The sequence below is a fragment of the Hemicordylus capensis genome, chromosome 2 (assembly GCF_027244095.1).
Source record: "Hemicordylus capensis ecotype Gifberg chromosome 2, rHemCap1.1.pri, whole genome shotgun sequence".
NCBI lineage: Eukaryota > Metazoa > Chordata > Lepidosauria > Squamata > Cordylidae > Hemicordylus > Hemicordylus capensis.
In genome coordinates this window covers 391809404-391829992 of record NC_069658.1, presented here as the reverse complement: position 1 = coordinate 391829992, position 20589 = coordinate 391809404, and the positions used below count along the sequence as shown (strand labels likewise).

At 46.0% G+C, this 20589-nt stretch overlaps 1 protein-coding gene and 1 long non-coding RNA gene across 2 annotated transcripts in view; one reads left to right on the top strand and one right to left on the bottom strand.

Moving 5' to 3' along the window:
• Positions 1 to 107: 107 nt before the first annotated feature.
• Positions 108 to 20589, top strand: part of SPHK1 (sphingosine kinase 1) — a 52362-nt gene continuing 31880 nt past the window's right edge. The window contains exon 1 of the mRNA XM_053288380.1: positions 108 to 750. Within this exon, the coding sequence (XP_053144355.1) occupies positions 303 to 750 (448 nt within the window). The 5' untranslated portion in view covers positions 108 to 302. The remainder of the gene's footprint in view (positions 751 to 20589) is intronic.
• LOC128341819 (uncharacterized) lies at positions 349 to 4338 on the bottom strand. Its single transcript, XR_008314604.1, has 3 exons — positions 4194 to 4338; positions 1832 to 1868; positions 349 to 878 (listed from the first exon to the last, which is right to left on the bottom strand). It is a non-coding gene; the product is annotated as an uncharacterized LOC128341819 (long non-coding RNA).

The window sequence follows — 20589 nt, the reverse complement described above, 5'->3', positions numbered from 1 at the left end:
TGCGTGTTCAGCCCACGCCCCCAGCAAATGACCAAGGGCCGACGCCTTCCCCCCGCCCGCGCCCCTCCCTGAAGTGTTGAAAGCGTACTTCCGAATGAATGAAAGGCTGCCCGCTGTCAATCCCGAGAGCTGCCGCCTGATGTCAGCAGAGAGCAGCGCTCCGGAGAGTCAATGTCAAAGGCAGCCCGCCGCCGCAGCCGCTCACTGAGCCGCAAGGGACAGGAGAAGCGCGCTGCTTGCGCCGGATCATTGAGCCGAGCCTGCGGTAGCTGCCGGCTCATCTGTTTCATGAGGCTGTGGCCATGGAGGGCGAGTCGGGCCCCGGGAAAGAAGGCGCCCAGCCCAGGGCTTCTGCCGGCGAAGTTTTGCTCTCCGGGGTCTTCTGCCTCGCCCCGGCGCTGAAGAGCCACTATGCGCTGAGCCTCACGCGCGGCGCGGAGCTGCTGATGCGCCGGCAGGACTCTGCGCCAGCCGGCAGCCCGCTCTCGACGGCGCTGAGCCTCTCCGACTGCATCGGCTGCTACGTCTGCCAGGGCAAGGGCGCTCCGCAGCCGGCGGCCGCCTACTTCACCGTCTTCTGCTACCCCTCCTCCAGGAAGAGCTGGTGGGACTCGGGCGAATCCAGGCAGCGAGTGGCCAAGACTTTCTGCGTGCTGGTGTCGCAGGAAGCCCAGGAGAACCGAGCCATCGCCGAGACCTGGGCCACGAAGATCAGGGAGCTCTCCGCTCCCAGGAGCCCCGAACTGGAAGGTGAGTCCCGAGGAATGCCTCTTCTGCCTCTCACCGGCGGCACTTCCAGGAGTACCTGCGCTCCAACCGCAGACTCCTCGAGAGCTCTCTGGGGCCAGTCCTCATCTCTCCGCCTTATTTATCCTGATCTGTAAAATGGGCACAATGGCAACCAAACTGGTCCTGAGACTGAGGATGGACAGAGGGGTGCAATTTGCAGATCACTGTGTTGGGATTTTAAATCTCTCTCTAAAAGGCTAGTTTGTAAAAGTTTCCCTCCTACATATTGGGGAGGGAAGGAGCCCCACTTCGGGACTGCCTTGACTCTTACTCTGTGAGCCATGGATGCCTTAAACATCCATGGCATATAACAGGGTCTTTCCCATATCTTACAGAATTTGTACATAGAAAACACATTTGTGTAGGAATCAACCGGACAGTCAGGTGGTTGTGTGTATTTAGCCCTGTATGTTGGGGAGTTGAGGTCAACCATGGCTTTGCAGCATGTTTTTCCTGCAGCAACCATATACATGTATGACTGCCATATATGATAGTTTACATAAGGATTGCTTGTTAATTCCATTACATAATTTAAGGCTTCACATGTAAGAAGTTTATGCACATTCATTCAGAATTAAATTTCGCTGAAAATGTTATTTCCAAATCAGTGGTGTTTCCAGTGCAGTGTTATTTATGAACACTTACCAATAAGGTGCACGGATGTAGGACTTGCGCTAAGCAGACATGCACAGGATTGTGCTGGAGCCAAAAACTACAGGGTTGTGAGCCCATGACGACTGTAAATCATGTACTGGCACATGAACACAATTCGTGGATTATTTAGATACACATACACAGAAGGCTACTAATACTCCCACCAGTTTCTATGGGGTGATTTCAAAGATGTCTGTGTGGCTAACTTGCTCCAGAATAACAAGCAACCCAGGTGCCAGGCTTTCTGGTAATTCTCCAGATAGAAATGCTTCTCTGAAGTTAGAGGAACTGGATTATTTTTAGTTGCTATTAAATGGCATGAATAAATATAGATGTATAGATTCATGCACACAAATTGATTGTCTTATATGACAATTACATTACTTACTGTGCATGCTGATCATGCATCAAACTTGTGAAAGGGGCTGTAATAAAAAACAAAGTGTTCAAAGGAGATCCAGTGTAAGTGGTGCCTAAGATAAGATGCTCCTTGGCTGGGGTGCCATTTGGTCCTCTCTGTCTGCTGGAATGGAAGTACTCGGACTCAAGCGTGTTCAGGATGCCAGAGGTAGGAAATGTACATGGAATTCCTGCTGTGTCTCCCATCCAGCTGATTAAAAAAACCTGTTAAACAACTCTCAAAACTGCAACCCACAAATCACTTACTCTGCAGTAGTCCCACTTACTGGAGTCAATCAGAACTTTTGTTTATTTCTAGGCTTGCTCTGGAAATAAATGACTGGTGGACTGCAATTACAGTATACAGTGGGGGAAATAATAATAATAATTAATAACAAGTTAAAATAATTGACATAGCAATACCAGGGGATAGCAGAATAGAAGAAAAAGAAATAGAAAAAATAACAAAATACAAAGATCTACAAATTGAAATTGAAAGGCTGTGGCAGAAGAAGACCCAAATAATGCCAGTGGTAAATTATAGGTGCAATCCCAAAACAACTTGAAGAGCACCTCAATACCATAGGGGCCACAGAAATCCTCATCAGCCAATTACAAAAAGCAACTTTACTGGGAACAGCCTATATTCTGTGACGATATCTATAATAACAGCAACAACATTGATAATAAAATTCAGCCATCCCAGGTCCTTGGGAAGGACTCGATGTCTGGATAAACAAACCAGTCAATAACACCTGTCTGACTGTGTAAATAAATAAATAAATAAATAAATTATGTATGCTTTAAATAATGTTAGAACTGTCTTGCTGAATCAGTCAGTCTGGTATTTTGTTTCCTACAGCAGCAGACAGACAGACAGATTTTGAAGTTTCGACAGCCTCCTATTTGGCAGGCCATTTCTTTCTGCATGATCTTTGCCTCTGTAAGCCAGGATGTACAGATCATTGTGGGAAACTGGCTGGCTATGCCATCCTGAATGTTTACCAGCAGGGCTGTCTGTTCTGATCATTTAAATCCTGCAGATGCTAAAACCTGTAATAAAAGATCTTCATAAGATCTTCAGCTTGCTTGCCTAACAGTAAGTTTCTAGGCCTTGTGAAGGAAAGACAGTGGAGTCCAGAACCAAATTACAACCCAGGGGTTAAAAACAAGGGATCTTAATCACCCTATCAGAAAACATTGACCCACCATAAATATGTTTGGGAAGCTGGTGTGAAACAATTCCCTCTTCTGTGCACATAGTCAGTGGAATTCTCCCAGCCTCTTTTGCCCCCTGCTTTAGGGTGAGAAGCGCCAAGCATTTCTCCCACAGAAGAGCTGCTGAGTCTGCATGAACATGAATGAATGGTGGATGATGGTGAAACGGGGGACCGGGGGGGGGGGCAGGAAAAAGGTCTCACACCAGTCTAGATCTAGAAAAAATGCCTCCACTTGTGGAAAGCTTGACTTGCTGCTGCCCCTGTGAACAGTTCACTAAAAATGAGCGCAAATCTTGCCCTGTAATACAATGGGCTTCTGAATGGAAGCCCTCCAGTTTGGGGATGCCATAGTATGACTGGCCACACAGTCCACAGTGAGTTATAAAAATGTTCTCAGGGAGAGGTGTTGCTCAACAGGCAACTTCAAGCTCTCCAAACCTGTAGTGGTATCTGCCTGTGAAACTGAATTAACGTTGACTCCCCAGCCTCAAACCTGTCTGACCAGGCAAGCCGGCATGCTTGGTGATTTAGAGGTGGCAGCTGTGCCTCTTAGTCGCCTTCCAACAGGTAGTAAATGCCTCTCCCCGGGATTATTGTGCAGAGGCTTTGAGAAATGATTTCATCCTAAGCTTGGGCCACTTGTAAACTGCTTTGAAGGCCTATGGAGGTGGAAAAGCAGCCTAAACGTACAAATGAAGTAAACAGATGCAATCTAAGACACAATACGAGCTGGTGAGAAGCCAGTCTGACTGTGATCTGGGAAGGTGTTGGTTTTGCTGTATGCTGGAAACACTCTACATTATTATTATTATTATTATTATTATTACGTTTATATCCCGCTCTTCCTCCAAGGAGCCCAGAGCGGTGGACTACATACTTGAGTTTCTCTTTCACAACAACTCTGTGAAGTAGGTTAGACTGAGAGAGAAGTGACTGGCCCAGAGTCACCCAGCTAGTTTCATGGCTGAATGGGGATTTGAACTCGGGTCTCCCCGGTCCTAGTCCAGCACTCTAACCACTACACCACGCTGGATCTCCATCTCTCCAGCAAGTCTGGAAGCATTCTACATCTCTCTCTCCTCTGGCTGTCTCTGTTGCTTTCTAGTCCTGTGGTAGCGCAAGCACACACACCTTACATGAAGAAGGTCCCAGGTTCAGTCCCCTGAGACTTCCCGTTGAAGGACATAGAGCTCTGCCTGAAGCCTTGGAGAGCCACTGCCGGTCAGAGTAGATGGTATTGGGCTAGATGAGTGGGTGCTATAACTATGCCATATAAGGTAGATGTGCATGTTTATAATAGCCAAGACCATCCTTTTAACATTGGAATCCCTGTGCCTTTTAATAGCTGTGTCGCTATGACAAGCCCCTGCTCCACTATGACATGACAAGCTGCACACCCTGAGATTCCCTCATCCGCAGAACTCTTAAAGGTACCAGAGCCCTCATGTTGACTTGCTACTCTGTTGCAGGGCTGCTCAACTTCGGCCCTCCTGCAGATGTTCTGTGGCGTTCTTACCCCTGGACTTCAGGGCCAAAGTCCAGGGCGTCCATATCCCCTGGGTAGCGTGGTCGCTGCTGGCCCACATTGCGCTGGGCAGCCAAGTGTGATTGTGAGCTGTTCCAGGTGATTTAGAGACAGAGTGGGGAATGGAGAAAGAAATATGTGGGATGGGAATATGTTAAAGGCCTTTGTGGGGGGCGAGGGGGCTCCAAAGGCCTTTAGGAGGGGAAGGCCTTGGGGGGAAGGTCCAGTTGGGGGGGTCCCTCTGGTGGTTTCAAAAGCCTTTAGGTCCAGGCTCCAAAATCACCCAGGTGCGCCCCTGCAGATATTGGCCTACAACTCCCATAATCCTTGACTATTAGCCACTGTGGCTGGGGATTATGGAAGTTGTAGGCCCAAAACAGCTGGGGGCCCAAAGTTGAGCAGCCCTGCTTGCTGTGATACAATGTGTACCTATGATAAGCTGGCGTAACTGCTGGTCTGTATTGTGGTGTTGCTTCTGGTTCCCTTAATAACACTAGTCATGCGGGGTGGTGGGGTGGGGAGTGTCACTCTCGTTCCTCTCATGCAGCTAGGATTGCAGATATTTCTTATTTCTTCTTCCTGGCATGGTACCTGTGTTTGTAACAGCTGTATGCCAAACAGAGATTGGACAGGTGAAGCTTCTCCTATCACCACATTTGCATTCACCTGCTGGATTTTTGCTAATCTTGCAACTGTTAAAGGTGCAAGCCCATTGTTGGAAAAAGGTGGATCCCTCTGCCAGCTAGGGATCTAGGACTGCCAACTTTTAAACTGGAGCCTGTAACTGTACCTTCTATAGCAGCTGGAGGTGCAGGCAATAGCAGGCAACGTTTAACCTCATGCCGTGAAGTGGGTGATCCACTGATTTTTATGGAGCAAGCGTCTGGTAAAGGCACAAGAATGCTATGGGGGGCATAATTTGGCTAAAACTGGTCAGGGGTGGGGTTTGTGGGTTTCATTAGAGACCCCCTAGCTGTCTCTGTAAGCATTGAAGAGGGAGATGCAAGCGGATGGATTATAAAGACCACCTTTAATAGCTGGTGCAACACAAAAATGCCCCATGAACTTTTGCCATCAATGTTTGCCAATCTGTCAGCCGCAAGGCTGTGCCTTTAGCAGTTTGCAGCCAGAGGGAATTCCTGGAGGCGGAGCTTGTTGTCATGTGTCAGTCCTGGAAAACCTGTGCCTCCCCTACTGCTAAAGATCCAGGAGTTCCTACTGGAACAACTGGCTGTCACTGGGATATTTCTCTAACTGAAGCAGCGCTGTGACTGTCTCCTGGCTAACCTTGGCAGTTCTTGATGGATGTCTGTTTCTTTTCCATAAGTGGTAGTTCTGAAAAAGGGCAACACAATAAATATAGACATGCTGAATATACTACAGGAAACAGATGTGCCAAGAGAGCTGAAATAATGAACTTGCATAATTTGAAGGACAATAATTGGCTTGGAAAATAAATGTAACCTTCAACTTATTTCTTGGGTGACTCAAATAATGCAAGCCTTATTTTTCTCATTCAGATGGCTAGACAATGGTGTACACAGGAGACCAGGTTAAACTGGTAATAGAACCACAACAATGCTTGGAGAACTGAAGTGGATTGAGAGATGTTCTGTTCCCTGCTCCACACTGCTCTTGTCCCACAGTTGCTTCCAATCAAATAAGGTTTCCTGGGTTTTGAAATTACAAAAAAGCCTTTTCACCAGAAGCAAAAGGGTCACGACTGAACACCAGGAGCAGTCACTCCTCTTTCAAACTACCTTCAGCTCCGGGGGTAAAAGCTTCTCTAAGATGGGGCAAACCTGCCTGGATTCTTATTTAACGTTGACATATTCTGAAGCTGCAAGCAATTTCCCTACAGTTGTTTCATGTAATAGAAATAAGAATGTTGGGATAACAAGAAGTATGTAAGACAGCAAGTAGCTCTCCAAACATACTTATTCCGAAAGGCTTTTAGCAGCAGCTTGTCTTATAACTGACAGCAGTTGGAATGCTGGTGTTACATCACCGCTGGACTTTCCTACATGCTTCAGATCTGGACAGGAAGGATTAGGACTGCTAACTGTTCTGGCAGGGCTCCTGTATCTTTAACAGCTGTCTAAAATGCAGAGAATTCAACAAGTAAAGCTTTCCCACCCCTGCACCTGCACTTACTCAGGAAAACATCACTTATTGTATTTATATAGGAAGGTTCTGAAAGGCATCCTCTCATACTGCATGGGAGATGGCAATGGTCAACCCCTCCTGTATTCTACCAAAGACAACCACAGGGCTCTGTAGTCGCCAGGAGTCACAACACCCACTCGATGGCACACTTTACCTTTATGTTTAGTTTTAAGCACAGTCCTCTTGCTAGGGGAAGAAAAAGTTTGCAACTCTGGACAATGTAGAGAGAGAGAGGTGACCCTTCCAGGTTAATTTGTCCAGGTTATAGACTGGCAAGAGTTTGGGAGAGTGTTGTGTGTTGGCTGCCACAGGCAGTTGCCGTTATTCATACATTATAGTCTTTACACATATAGTAATATACACCATATCTGTACCCTACACTTGGGAGGGTCTGTACTCAGGTTTACTTGTAAAATGAATGCAAGTAAAGTCCTTCACACAAAAGCAGGTACATACACTGTAATATACAGACATCTGTCTGAAACAGTTTTTGAACAGGACTATAGTTGGGGGCTGATTGTTGCCTTATTCCTTTCCGAATTGGCATTCCTTCCCCGTAGGGTGCCAGTTCCATAGCTGGCACTCACATGGCTGACCCCTGTTCATGTGGCTGAGTTGTTGAAACTTTATCCTATCCATGCAGAAGCTGCTCAGGGGGAAATTGGCTCCCATGCAGTTCGGCTTTATGTTTAAAGGGCCCTCTCCTGGCTGCTTCAGAAGCCTCAGCGAACTGTGTTTGCAGAGGCAGCCAGATCTTTTGACCCTTTATCTTATTACTCTGCAGAACATGTGACTCAGGAACTGGAGCATCTAATCCTCCGATCACAGGTCTGTTCTGCAAGATCCATGTGGATTGGGCAATCTGGCATAATTGTTGTTTACATGTATTCCTTTGTGAAGGGGAAAGAGCTCTGCATATGTTTTCTCTGTTATCTCTGCATGTGTTTTCTTATCCTTTGAGACCAAGTGCTGGAAGGGGCCTTGAACACTCCCTCCTGCATGCTATGTGAGCTATTCTGCATCCATTGTATCCATCTAGGGCCAGCCCTAGGGTTTTGGCGCCCTAGGTGAAGTAGGACTCCTCCGACATTCCGTTAAAAGTATATTCTGTAATGTACAGTTTTAACAGAATATAATGTTAACTGAATGGTGTTTTTAGGTCTGGTGGGGGCTGGCTGGCTGTGGCGGGGGTAGAGAGGGAAGCAGATTAAAAACCCACAAGATTGCTGCTGCCCGGTGGTGCTGCTCAGATCCAAACGGAGTCTGCACCCATCGCACACCTCCCCCCACCATTCATGTGCATACAGGACAGCCATTTGAGGGGTCAGCCTGGGAGAGTTTACCGGGCTGACCCCTTAAATGGCTGCCAAACTTGAGCATCAGCCAGGTGAGCAGCAGGGGCAGGCATGTGATGGGGCAGATTCTGCGTGGAGCTGGGCAGTGGCGCAGGGAGGGTGGCAGGCAGCAGTGTTCTTACAGATTCTTAAAAGCATCATCTGCCTTCATCACAGCCCCCTCCCCCCGGAGCTGCCACTGCACCAGCCACAGTGCAAAAAGTGACTATTCACTGCCGGGGTGGGTAGGGACAGTGGTACCTGCCCTGCACCCCCCAAAACTGGCACCCGTGGTCAACAGCTAGGTCCACCGAGTGAACAGGTTGGCCTTGTATCCATCAAAATGCACAGTTAGGTTGCATCCAAAGTTTAATGTACATAAGAACATAATATAAGTACAGCCCTGGTGCAGCAGGCCCAAGGCCTATCTAGGCCACATCCTGTTTGGCACAGTGGCCTATCAGATGCTGCTGAGAAGCTCACAGGCAAGAGGAGAAGGCATGCCCTCTCTCTTGCTGTTGCTCCCCTCAACTGGTATTGAGAGGCATCTTGCCTCAGAGAATGGAGGTGGCCTATAGCCACCAAAATAGGAGCCATTGATAGACCTGTTAGAACATAAGAGCATAAGAATAGCCCTGCTGGATCAGGCCCAAGAAGGCCCATCTAGTCCTGCATCCTGTTTCGCACAGTGGCCCACCAGATGCCTCCGGAAGCCACAGGCAACTGGTACAGTTGCGGGAAGCCCCCGCAACTGGTACACAGAGGCATCTTGCCTTTGAGGCTGGAGGTGGCCTGTAGCCCTCCAACTAGTAGCCATTGATAGACCTCTCCTCCATGAAGTTATCCAATCCCTTCTTAAAGCCATCCAGGTTGTTGGCTGTCGCCACATCCTGTGGCAGAGAGTTCCACAAGTGGATTATGTGTTGTTTGAAAAAGTGCTTCCGTTTGTTGGTCCTAGATTTCCCGGCAATCAATTTCATGGGATGACCCCTGGTTCTAGTGTTATGGGAGAGAGAGAAGAATTCCTCTCTCTCCACTTTCTCCATACCATGCATGATTTTATAGACCTCTATCATGTCTCCCCGCAGTCGTCTTTTTTCTAAATAAAAAAGCCCCAAGGGTTGTAGCCTTGCTTCATAACAAAGGTACTCTAGGCTCCTGATCATCTTGGTTGCCCTCTTCTGCACATATTCCAGTTCTACAATGTCCTTTTTTAGATGTGGTGACCAGAATTGTACACAGTACTCCAAGTGTGGCTGCACCATAGTTCTGTATAAGGGCATTATAATATTAGCCGTTTTATTTTCAATCCCCTTCCTAATGATCCCTAGCATGGAATTGGCCTTTTTCACAGCTGCTGCACATTGAGTCAACACTTTCAATGAACTGTCCACCACAACCGCAAGATTCCTCTCCTGGTTGGACACTGACAGCTCAGATCCCATCAGCGTATACTTGAAGTAGAGGTTTTTTGTCTCAATGTGCATCACTTTACACTTGCCAACGCTGAACCTCATTTGCCATTTTGTCACCCACTCACCCAGTTTGGAGAGATCCCTTTGGAGCTCCTCACAATCCGTTTTGGATTTTACTACCCGAAAGAGTATGGCATCATCTGCAAATCTAGCCACCTCGCTCCTTACCCCTGCTTCTAGATCAATTATGAATAAATTAAAAAATACCGGTCCCAGTACAGATCCCTGGGGGACCCCACTTCTTACTTCCCTCCATTGTGAAAACTCTCCATTTATACCTACCGTCTGTTTCCTGTCTTTCAACCAGTTAGCAATCCACACATGTACTTGTCTTCTTATCCCATGACTAAGTTTCCTCAAGAGTCTTTGATGAGGAACTTTGTCAAAAGCTTTTTGGAAGTCTAGGTGTCCTATGTTGACTGGATCACTTTGATCCACACACTTGTTGACACTCTCAAAGAACTCCAAAAGGTTGGTGTGGCAAGATTTACCTTTGCAGAAGCCATGCTGGCTCACTCCCAGCAGGGCCTGTTCTTCTAGGTGCTTTACATTTTTATCCTTGAGGATGCTTTCCATCAATTTGCCTGGAACAGACGTTAGGCTAACCGGCCTGTAATTTCCCGGATCGCCCCTGGATCCCTTTTTGAAAATTGGTGTTACATTGGCCACTCTCCAGTCCTCTGGTACAGAGCCTGATTTCAGGGATAAGTTATATATTTTAGCAAGGAGCTCGGCAATTTCACATTTGAATTCTTTGAGGACCCTTGGATGGATGCCATCCGGCCCTGGTGATTTGTTAGCTTTCAGTTTTTCCAGACAGTTTAGAACATCATCTCTTGTCACTTCTATCTGACTCAGTTCTTTAGCCTCCATCCCTAAAAAGCCTGGTTCAGGAACAGGTATATGCTCAGTATCCTCTGCCGTGAAGACGGACACAAAGAACTCATTTAGCTTCTCTGCAGCTTCCATATCCTCCTTAATAATCCCTTTCACTCCCTCATTGTCTAATGGTCCAACTGTCTCCCTGGCAGGTTTCCTGCCTCTGATGTATTTAAAGAAATTTTTGTTATTCCCCTTGATACTTTTGGCTAAATGTTCCTCAAACTCTCTTTTTGCCTCCCTTATGGTCACCTTGCATTTCTTTTGCCAGAGTTTGTGTTCCTTTCTGTTCTCTTCATTTGGACAGAGGCCTTCCAATTTCGGAAGGAAGTCTTCTTCCCTTTTATGGCTTCCTTGACAGTACCAGTTAGCCATGCTGGCATCCTCCTGGACTTAGTGGTACCTTTCCTCCTTTTCAGTATACAGTCTAACTGGGCTTCTAGTATTGTGGTTTTGAGTAAACTCCATGCACTCTGGAGCGAAGTGACTCTCCTGATTTTCCCTTTCAGCTTTCTTTTCACCATACTCCTCATTTTGGAGAAGTTTCCTCTTCTGAAATTCAAAATGTCCATGTTAGACGTCCTTGGTGATTCTCTCCCTGCATGTATCCTGAATTTGATGGCACTGTGGTCACTGTTCCCTAAAGGGTCAATGACCCTGACATCATTCACCAGGTCCTGGGTGTCACTCAGAATTAGGTCCAAGGTCGCCTTCTCTCTGGTCGGTTCCAAGACCAACTGTTCTAGGGCACAGTCATTTAGTGTATCTAGAAATCTGACCTCTTTGTCATGACCTGACTGAATTTACCCAGTCTATGTGTGGGTAATTGAAGTCACCCATAATTACAGCCCTGCCTCTCCTTGACGCCTCCCTGATTTCCTGCTGCAACTCCCAGTCACTGTCAGGGTTTTGATCCCGAGAGCGATAGCACGTCCCCAGTAGCACGTTCCCTTTCAGGCCTTGTATTGTCACCCACAGGGTTGCTGTGGAGGACTCCAGTCCACCTAGGTTTTCTAGCTTGTTAGATTCTATCCCTTCTTTAACATACAGTGCTACTCCACCTCCAAGGCGCCCCTCCCTGTCCTTTCTATAGAGTTTATATCCAGGGATAACAGTGTCCCACTGGTTCTCACATTTTCACCATGCTTTTGTTATGCCCACTATATCTGTTTCTGCATTAGCAACCAAGCACTCCAGCTCACCCAACTGGGCTCGGAGGCTTCTGGCATTGGCATATAGGCACCTATACACTGAATCTCTCACCTGATGTGTGCTATCTTTCTTTTGACTCTTTGACCAGCTGGCACAGGCTCCTGTCTGCTCTTTATGCGGTTCTGCTCTGTCCCCTTCTGTTTTATCTGAATCTTTTGCAGCCTCACACTTTAAAGGATGGCTTTTGCCAAACGGGATACTTCCCAGCTCCCATCGGCTGTTCCCCAGGCGTCATTTTAAAAGTTGCTCTGCAACCTTTTTGATTTTAAGCCCCAGCAGTCTGGTTACATCTTGGTTCAAGTGCAGCCTGTCCCTTTTGTACAGGCCCTGCTTGCTCCAAAATGTATCCCAGTGCCTAACAAATCTAAACCCCACTGTTGATCTATCTATGCCGAAGGCTGCATTTCTGAATTAGTGCTTCTGTATTGTGTTCAACACAGTGGTGTATTTAGGTCTGGTGTCTGTAAAGTCTCTGTAGGGAGTGGCCATTTTGTATTTGTGTGACTACAAGGACAGCTTCTCAAGCGCAAAGTGGTGGTGTCGTGTCGTGCTTGTCCTGCTTTTAAGGAATTCAGTGCACCACAGTCAAGTGGGAACTGCCACTCTGAAACCTTGAATTTTAGAAAGAAAAGGAATCTCATAGGCAATCTAGTCCTTGATGTGCACACACAGGAATCACCACCCTCCAACCATGTCAAACAGTAAATGTAAAGACTATAATTTTTTTTTAATGATAGTGTTCCACAAAGCACAGGAAGGAGCAAGAGAGCCAAATGCCAAATTGTGCATCTATTAAGGAACAAATAAAGTAAATGAGAGAGACCCAGATGATTCAGTATTGCTGCAGGGGAGGGCTAATCTTATCTAGCCCCGCAGTTAACCAGAAACTGGGATTCTGGTTCAGTGAAGAAGGCAACAGTAAGGAGGATGCTGTTTTCTTCTTCTTTGCATGGTTTTGCTTAGGGTGTAGCCAGAGACCACAGAAATCAAAAGGCTTAGAACCACTTTTGTATCTCAGCTTTCCTCCATAAAGTTCAGGTTGGTATACATCGAGTCATTTTATCCTCACAGGAGCTCTGTGAGGTAGGCATGTTTCCTCTAACAGGGATTCCCAGATATTGTTAACTACAACTCCCAGAATCCACAGGTGCAATGGCTTTTGCTTGGGAATTATGGGAGTTGTAGTCAACAACATCTGGGAATTCCTATTAAGGGAACACTGGAGATAGGTTAGGGCAGACTGAAAGCATGTGTGTAACTGGCCAAAGACCAGGTGTCAAGTTTCAAGAGCAGGAGTTGAAGCTGCCACTTGATTAAAGAAATCTTAAAGCAGTGTATGAATTTTCATTGATTGGTCAAATCTACATGTATCTGCACAAGAATAAAACACTTGTGTAAGGAAAAAAACAGGCCTCCTTTGTTTTTACATGATTTACCCATATTGCAATAGGTAGAGGTATTCACTGCTGTGTGGAAATGAGTGTTTGTGTCTTCTAAGGTGGTGTCTGTTACCCATCATTTTTGTGAGTACTTGCATGAAAATTGATATTTTTCAGGGGAAAAAGCTGTTGCTCACTGGTTCCCTTTTAGCTGACCAAGAGGTTCTAAATTTACTTGATCTGACTGATTGACTAAAAATGTCAGCTCGTCTAGTGAGGATTTGAAATCTGCAAACTTGACACATCACCCCCCCACCCACTCACACATTTAATTGTGGGAGGTCTCTCTTGAAACTAAACAAATTCCTTGTCCTGTGGGTTCTCATTAAGGATTTTCAATCTAGGCTAAAAAGTAGGCTTTTAAAAATCAGCCTGTGATGAATAAGTTAGTCAGCAGCTCTGCCAGTCATCCATGGATTTACCAATTCACCTAAACATAACATTACAGAACTGGGCTGGAGGAGTTTCAAAATCACATGGTGGTTTTGAGCAATGTGTCTGGGTTCTCAGTATGGTGACTCAACTATTTTTTAAAAAAAATTTTTTAGCCATTATTGCTAAATGCATATGGGATAGAAGCAGATCTATGGTAGGCTCTTGATTCACTGAATGGAGAGAGAAAAATGCTGCTCCTGCCTCTACAATCTCTGTTCCTTGCTCCACTTTGCCTCCTGCCTGGGATGCAATTATACTGCTGCTTCTCCCTCTGCCAGAGACCTCCCAGCAGGGAAAGGCTGAGAGGGGATGCTATGAGAGAGTGACATGGTGAGGGATGGCAGCTGACTCGGTGCCCAGAATGTTGCTTTTGTAATCCAGTTCATGAAGGTGACAGATGGGGAAGGGGCGGCTAGAAGAGACCACCTTGTATCCGTCGTTTCACTTTGAGAGAAATCGAGCCTCGATCGATAAGGAGCTTTTACGCCCACCCCCCAATTTGCCAGCTTGCCCCTCCAAGGCCTCTAGAAACCTTCTTGTCCCAGACAGATTTTGTCTTATCTATAGAAGCAGATGCTTTCCCTCCTGCTCCCCGCACCAGTGGCTTTCACATTATCCTCTGACACAGCTGTTCTGTTTGGTCTACTATAGCATTTCTGGGTGTTTCTCAGAAGTAAATTAGTTGCTTGCTGTGTGGCTTCAGCGTGAATCATGTGAACAACCTCTGTACATGGGACTGGTGTGTGGGCAGGCCCAACCTTTGAAAGAGTCATTGGTCATTCCAGAACACCAGAGCCCCATACCAAATGTATCTCCCTTCTTCCAAAGCACTCAGTTTCCTTTGAAATCTGTAGATCAGGCACAAAATATCCAGGTTTTGACATTATGGTACGCCATCCCCACCCTGACAACCCTTGGGCTAGCATTCCAGACTACAGTGCACGTGTACACCAATAAATTCTACACCACACATTCCTTTTTCTAACATGGGTTGTTAACACTTATGTCAGAAAAGTATGTTAAATGGAACATGGGAATGGCTGAGCAAGTGTCTAATTTTCCTTCTGAAATATCTGTCGGTGTGCTTGGTTCCGTGTGGTTAGTGTGATGGCAGACACAAGTTGACTGTGTGTATCGCATGTCTTGTCAAGACTAACGTTTGCACTGACCAGTTGAATCAACTCAGTGCTTGTGGAGCGTAGCTATTGCATTTTTCACAAAGAGGAGATGCACTGTGCGTTCTCTCATAATGTCACACTCTCTTCCTTCTGGTGTTCTTGTGGAAAAGTCTGCACCTCATTAAAGAAATTCAGATCTTCTGTTCACATAGGATACTTCCAGATGGGGTGCGCTTAGTCCAAGTTCGTCAACTTTGTTCACTCACTCTTTCTGGAGGGTTTGCAAAATATTGTCACCCATCCATTGTCAATCTGTACTTTCCCCATACTTAAATGGTTGCACACTGATTAATTGAGCAAATCTGACTTTTTTGAGACTAGCGGTACAGCTGTACAATGATCACGTGTGCAGACTATTGTGGGTGTGACTGGCTGACATCCCAACTACGTTGCATGCATGCACATTGCATGTATATTGCAGTTGTATTTTCTAAGTATGAAAACTGGAAGAAAAGTGTTAATCATTAAAAAAAAAAAAATCTGCCCACAAGTCAATTGTAATTTATCTCTAGATCTTGCTGAAGATGGGCTGGGTAGCAAAAAGACATTATTTCTTTCACGCCTTGGTCAATTATGCTTGTCCTTGTAGGCGTAACGTTTCAGTTCTGTGCTACTTGGATGCCAAAATAATGTGTACACTGTGCATGCTTTAATTTAAACTGGATTGGCCATAAAAGCAAATGCTTGTTTGAAGTTTAATTCTGTGATCTCTTCTTGCAGAGCTGTAAGGTGGATTTGGCTTGATGCATAGATCTTTGAATCTCTAAACAGAGATTCAGTGAGATGTACCAGGTATTAATTTCTGTTTGGTTGCAGTGATCAAGATATAAACGAACATTGCACTAAAATATAACTTGATACTCTGCAGATAGCTCATTTTCATCTTATGCTGAATGGTGTATGCTTGCACATATGTGTGCGTGTGAAATCAAACCCTAAGGTTACAAGACAGATGTTCACAACATCCTTAAAGATGGCTTCACTTTTTCTGCTCTAGTTATGGCCAAATGCACGATCAGTGAGAAACATATTCAGGGCTGGCTCCAGGTTTGTGGCGAGTGGGGTACTTGAAAGGGGGCCTCCTCCTAATTCACTGAAAAGGCTCTCCCCTTTCCTGTGTTACATTATTTATTTCATTTGCCACTGCAGTGGCAGAATAGAAGCAATGCTGTTCTAACTGGCTGGTGCATTGCACTCATCATTTTTCCTCCACAGTGCTTCCATGGCATAGCACCGTGACATGCTATGTCAGTTGGAGGTGTTGGCTGACAACTACAGTAATGTAGTGCTTATGTTGCTAACACTGCACTGGTTCTTGTGGGTTTTTTTTTTTTTTTTTGCTATTTTTGTTGATCTCCCCTTCACTCTCAACCTCACTGTGCCTGCAGAAAATATGTCCTGGAAGGGTATGTGACCCTTGGGGACATATAGTTGGCAGGCACAGTGGGTGTGGGGGAGATGGAAAGTTGCCTCTTCCCCCTAGTGCTAGTGTAGCATGAGAGCACCAGATGTGTGTTAGTCTGAATGTCAGCCCTTGTGGGAGGCAGGGAATGGTGGGCACAAAGTGCTTGCTGGCTAGGACATCATTCTTCTTTTGTGGCTGCAATAGCAAATTAAATACATGCCTGCACTGCCTCCCAGGTAAAGGCAGGGGGACTACCCAGTTGCCAAGACTAGAGATGTGAAGGCCTGGGAAAAAGGCCCACTCCCCCCCACCCCGCCCACCTGACCTCTACATAGGAACATAGGAAGATGCCTTCTACCAAGTCAGACCATTGGTCCATCTAGCTCAGGACTGTCTACACAGACTGCCAGCAGCTTCTGCAAGGCTGCAGGCAGGAGTCTCTCTCAGCCCTGTCTAGAGATGCCAGGGAGGGAACTTGGAACCTTCTGCATGCAAGTGTTCTTCCCAGAGCGGCACCATCCCTTAAGGGGTATATCTTATATCTTCACATCTTTAGCCAGGACTGATTCTCCCTAGGAGGCAGGGCAGATGTCAGCAGTGGGGACCCCAGGGCACTGGGCCCTTGGCAGCTGCCCAAGGGACAGGTGTCGCTTTGTGTGACACCAGCCCTGATTTTCCTTGGCTTTGCTAATCTTGTTGTCTTAACTCCTAACCTTTAGTGCACCTCTTCGCTGTTGTGGCCAGCACTTAAAGCAGCCCTCCAAATGCAGTCTTAACACCGGGATTTTTACCAAGTGAGTCCTGCTGAGGCCTTCTGACACGGAGGCTTTCCTGTGTGTTACTGAAGGCCACAACACACCAATAGGCTAAGTAAGAGTATAGTGGAAGTTAATCAATTATATTTCAACTGGCTTCGATCCAGCTATTCCTGCTCAACTAATTTGGCTTGAGCTGTTCATTTACTACAATACCATGAATAGGTTGTAAAATGGGGACTGCAAGACACACTGAACTGGCCGCTTAATTGGAGCCCAGTCCACACATGATGATGATCAATGCCATGTGATAGCAAGCCACATCATAACACCAAAGATGGGACCTTGTAATGCAAATCGCCCAACTGTATGTGGGAGGCTGCTTTGCGTGAATGGCTTGCTGTGTACTGCAGGATCATAATGGTTGCATTTCAAGTAATTACTCATGCAGCTATTTGCATGCATGATTTGGACCTAGAGGAAAATTATGTGTGGGCACTTACCCCACTCCTGGTTTGTATGTTAGACTAAAGCCAGTAGGGTGGGAAGTAATCCCTGGAAAACAACCAAGTGTGATGTGATGCAAGCTTTATACATACCTGCCAACATGTCCCTAAGTATTTCCCCATTCACTTGATGTGAGGCTGGCTTATGTTTATAAGGCAGCCTCACTTCTCCTGGGAGTCCCAGTGTCTGCCTCACAGAGGCAGAGGAATAGCACAGGGGAGCAGTGCTTTTTGCAGAGACTGGGCACACTGAGTGTAAAGCACCCTATGGATGGTCCAGTAAAATGCAGGTGTTGGGTCTGTTCTTGGGCTCCTGTGTGATTTTTGTTGTGGCGGTGTGTGTGTGTGTGTGTGTGTGTGTGTGTGTGTGTGGATGGCTTAAGACTGTTTAGTCCTGTCTAAAAGATGCTAGAGGATTGCTTTCAGGTTACAAACAGGGAATATTGAGGAAAGACCCAAAGCTGCGAGGACTTGTAACATTGTTCATATAGTGTGTGTTTCTGTCTGCGTTGGTACATTATGATTCATTGTGACGTCTATCACATATACGTTGTGTATATATCGGAAATTTGCACTTTGGTGTGTTCGGAGAGATAAGAGCCAGTGTTGTGCTATCACGGCAAGCATGCGGGTTCTTCAGACAGATGAAACAAAAGCTCAGTCATACTTCCATTTTCAATTTGCATCCAAGAACAAACAAATAAATAAATAAAAATAAAATAAAATAAACAAGAGGAGGCTCTTTAAACAAATGATATTTCAGTAGCGTAAGTCTGGGGTTCCCAACCAGCAGTGTTCCCTCTAACAGGGATTCCCAGATGTTGTTGACTGCAACTCCCATAATCCCCAAGCAAAGGCTATTGCAGCTGGGGATGCTGGGAGTTGTAGTCAACAACATCTGGAAATCCTTGTTAGAGGGAGCACTGGTGCCCAGATGTTGTTGGGCTACAGCTCTCAGCATACTGCTTGGTTGGGACCCCTGCTGTAAATGATGCTTTTCTCTTCGTGTTTTAGTTATCCCCGGCCACCTAATGGCACAGCGGGAAATGACTTGCCTAGCAAGCATGAGGTTGCCAGTTCGAATTCCTGCTGGTTTTCCCCCCAGACAATGGGAAACACCTATATCAGGCAGAAGCGATATAGGAAGACGCTGAAAGGCATCCTCTCATACTGCGTGGGAGGAGGCAATTGTAAACCCCTCCTGTATTCTACCAAAGAAAAACCACAGGGCTCTGTGGTCACCAGGAGTTGACACTGACTTGACAGGAGTTGACACCAACTCAATGGCACACTTTACTTTAACAGCATCCCATCACTAAACAGAACTACCAGTCTGATCATGCAAGACGTTTTGCGCTACACCCAAGCAGAATGGATTGTCCTCAGGCTTATGCATTCACATGCACAACGAGTACACCACATATGGACCAGGCGACGGTGAGGACAGCCGTTCTCATAGCCTCAGCAACACTTTCTCCAGCTGCTGCCTCAGCTGGAGGCATTGCTGCTCTCCATCTACCTCCATGAATACTTGATTCACACGCAATGTTTTCAATGTGAAAGCAAATGCCTTTCGAGATCACTGGAACTGTTTTGGGTGTAGAAGAAAATGTCTTTAATTCAGTGACCCGCTGAAGTCTTTAAATGGATATGGTGTTCGGAATTCTCTCTGGTAAGAGAAATCCCTTTTTTATTATAGCAGAGTGCACAGAGGCACAACACAGCAAAATTTGGTTAGCCATGCGTGTATGCTGAGAGTAAAATAAATTGGAGCCAGTTCATAGTTTCAAATCAATATAAGGAGTATTTATTAGTGAACTCCATTCTAGATAGGAAAGTGAGGACTTAGGATCTCTAATCTAGCTAGCTAGCTGGATGCAGATGGATTCTGCATCTCTGCACACATCGTACAGAGAGAGAGGAGCTTGCATGTTGCAAGGGAGAAGGAAAAGAAGAGAAGGGAGAGGAAGTGGCCAGGCAGGAAATAAGTAAGTCCCTAAAAGTAGCAATCTACATACCAAAGGGATAGTGCCAGAGCAGTAGAGAAGGAATGACCAATGTCTTGACCTCTCTAGCCCTCTGTCTCACTAGTCTGTCCCCCTCTGTTACTGAGACATGAGACAGCGCAAAGTCCTTCACTTCCAACATATGGAACATTAATGGCTTCACTTGTGAGGTTGCAAGAGATGCAAAAAGCTGCCCAGGCAGGACAGTCCTGGAAGCGTGGACAGTGGGGCCTGTAGACTATGGGAAACATTGCAGAGGATACCTGGCTCTCAGCATGGGCTGCTTGCCATGTATTCAGTGTTGCTTGCACTGGTTTCTTTCAGCTGTGTGGACTACCAGTGGATCTGTGTAGCCCAAGGTACCCCTTTAGGCTGTACTATAATAATCTATAATTAACAAAATTTACACTAGTCTAAATATGGACTAATTAGAAGTGAGCATTTTTCAGTAGTGCTTTGGCATGAGGTGAAGGCTGTCGTCATGAGGTGTAATCACCAGCTTCCTTTCTCACAGCCCCTACTGGAACCACATCTGAGTGATAGTGAAAGAGATGAAAAATGGCGCAGCAGGAGTGTCACATCAATAGGTCTCCACTTTCAAAGGCTTGTGGGTTGTTTTTCAAGCATCACACCATCTTGCCTCACCCCATGCTGAATCACAGTTTTGTCACAGTGGAAACATCTGGGAGAAATACAGTGTGGCTTATTCTCAAGATTAGATGGAGTTCTATGCTGCATAAATATGTAAATGTTTTATTTCAAGGCAGTGAACAGTGTGCCCAAGCTATAGGTTACAAATATCCATGGCTTTGACATCTGGATGCCTAAATCCAAATTTTCTGAGGATCTGTTGTCACTTAAGGTATATACAAAGGTTGCAAAATGAATCTACAACTCTGTGTGAAACTCTGTGCTAAATTATGAAATCATAGCTTAGAAAGTGTCACAGTGGGGAAATGCTTGATTAACAAGCAGAAGGTTGCTGGTTTGAATCCCCGCTAGCACTATATTGGGCAGCAGCGATATAGGAAGATGCTGAAAGGCATCATCTCATACTGCGTGGGAAATGGCAATGGTAAACCCCTCCTGTATTCTACCAAAGAAAACCACAGGGCTCTGTGGGCGCCAGGAGTTGAAATCGACTTGATGGCACACTTCACCTTTACATGACTTTAGGTATTTTTATAAAATGGAAAAGTGGCTTAGGAATGC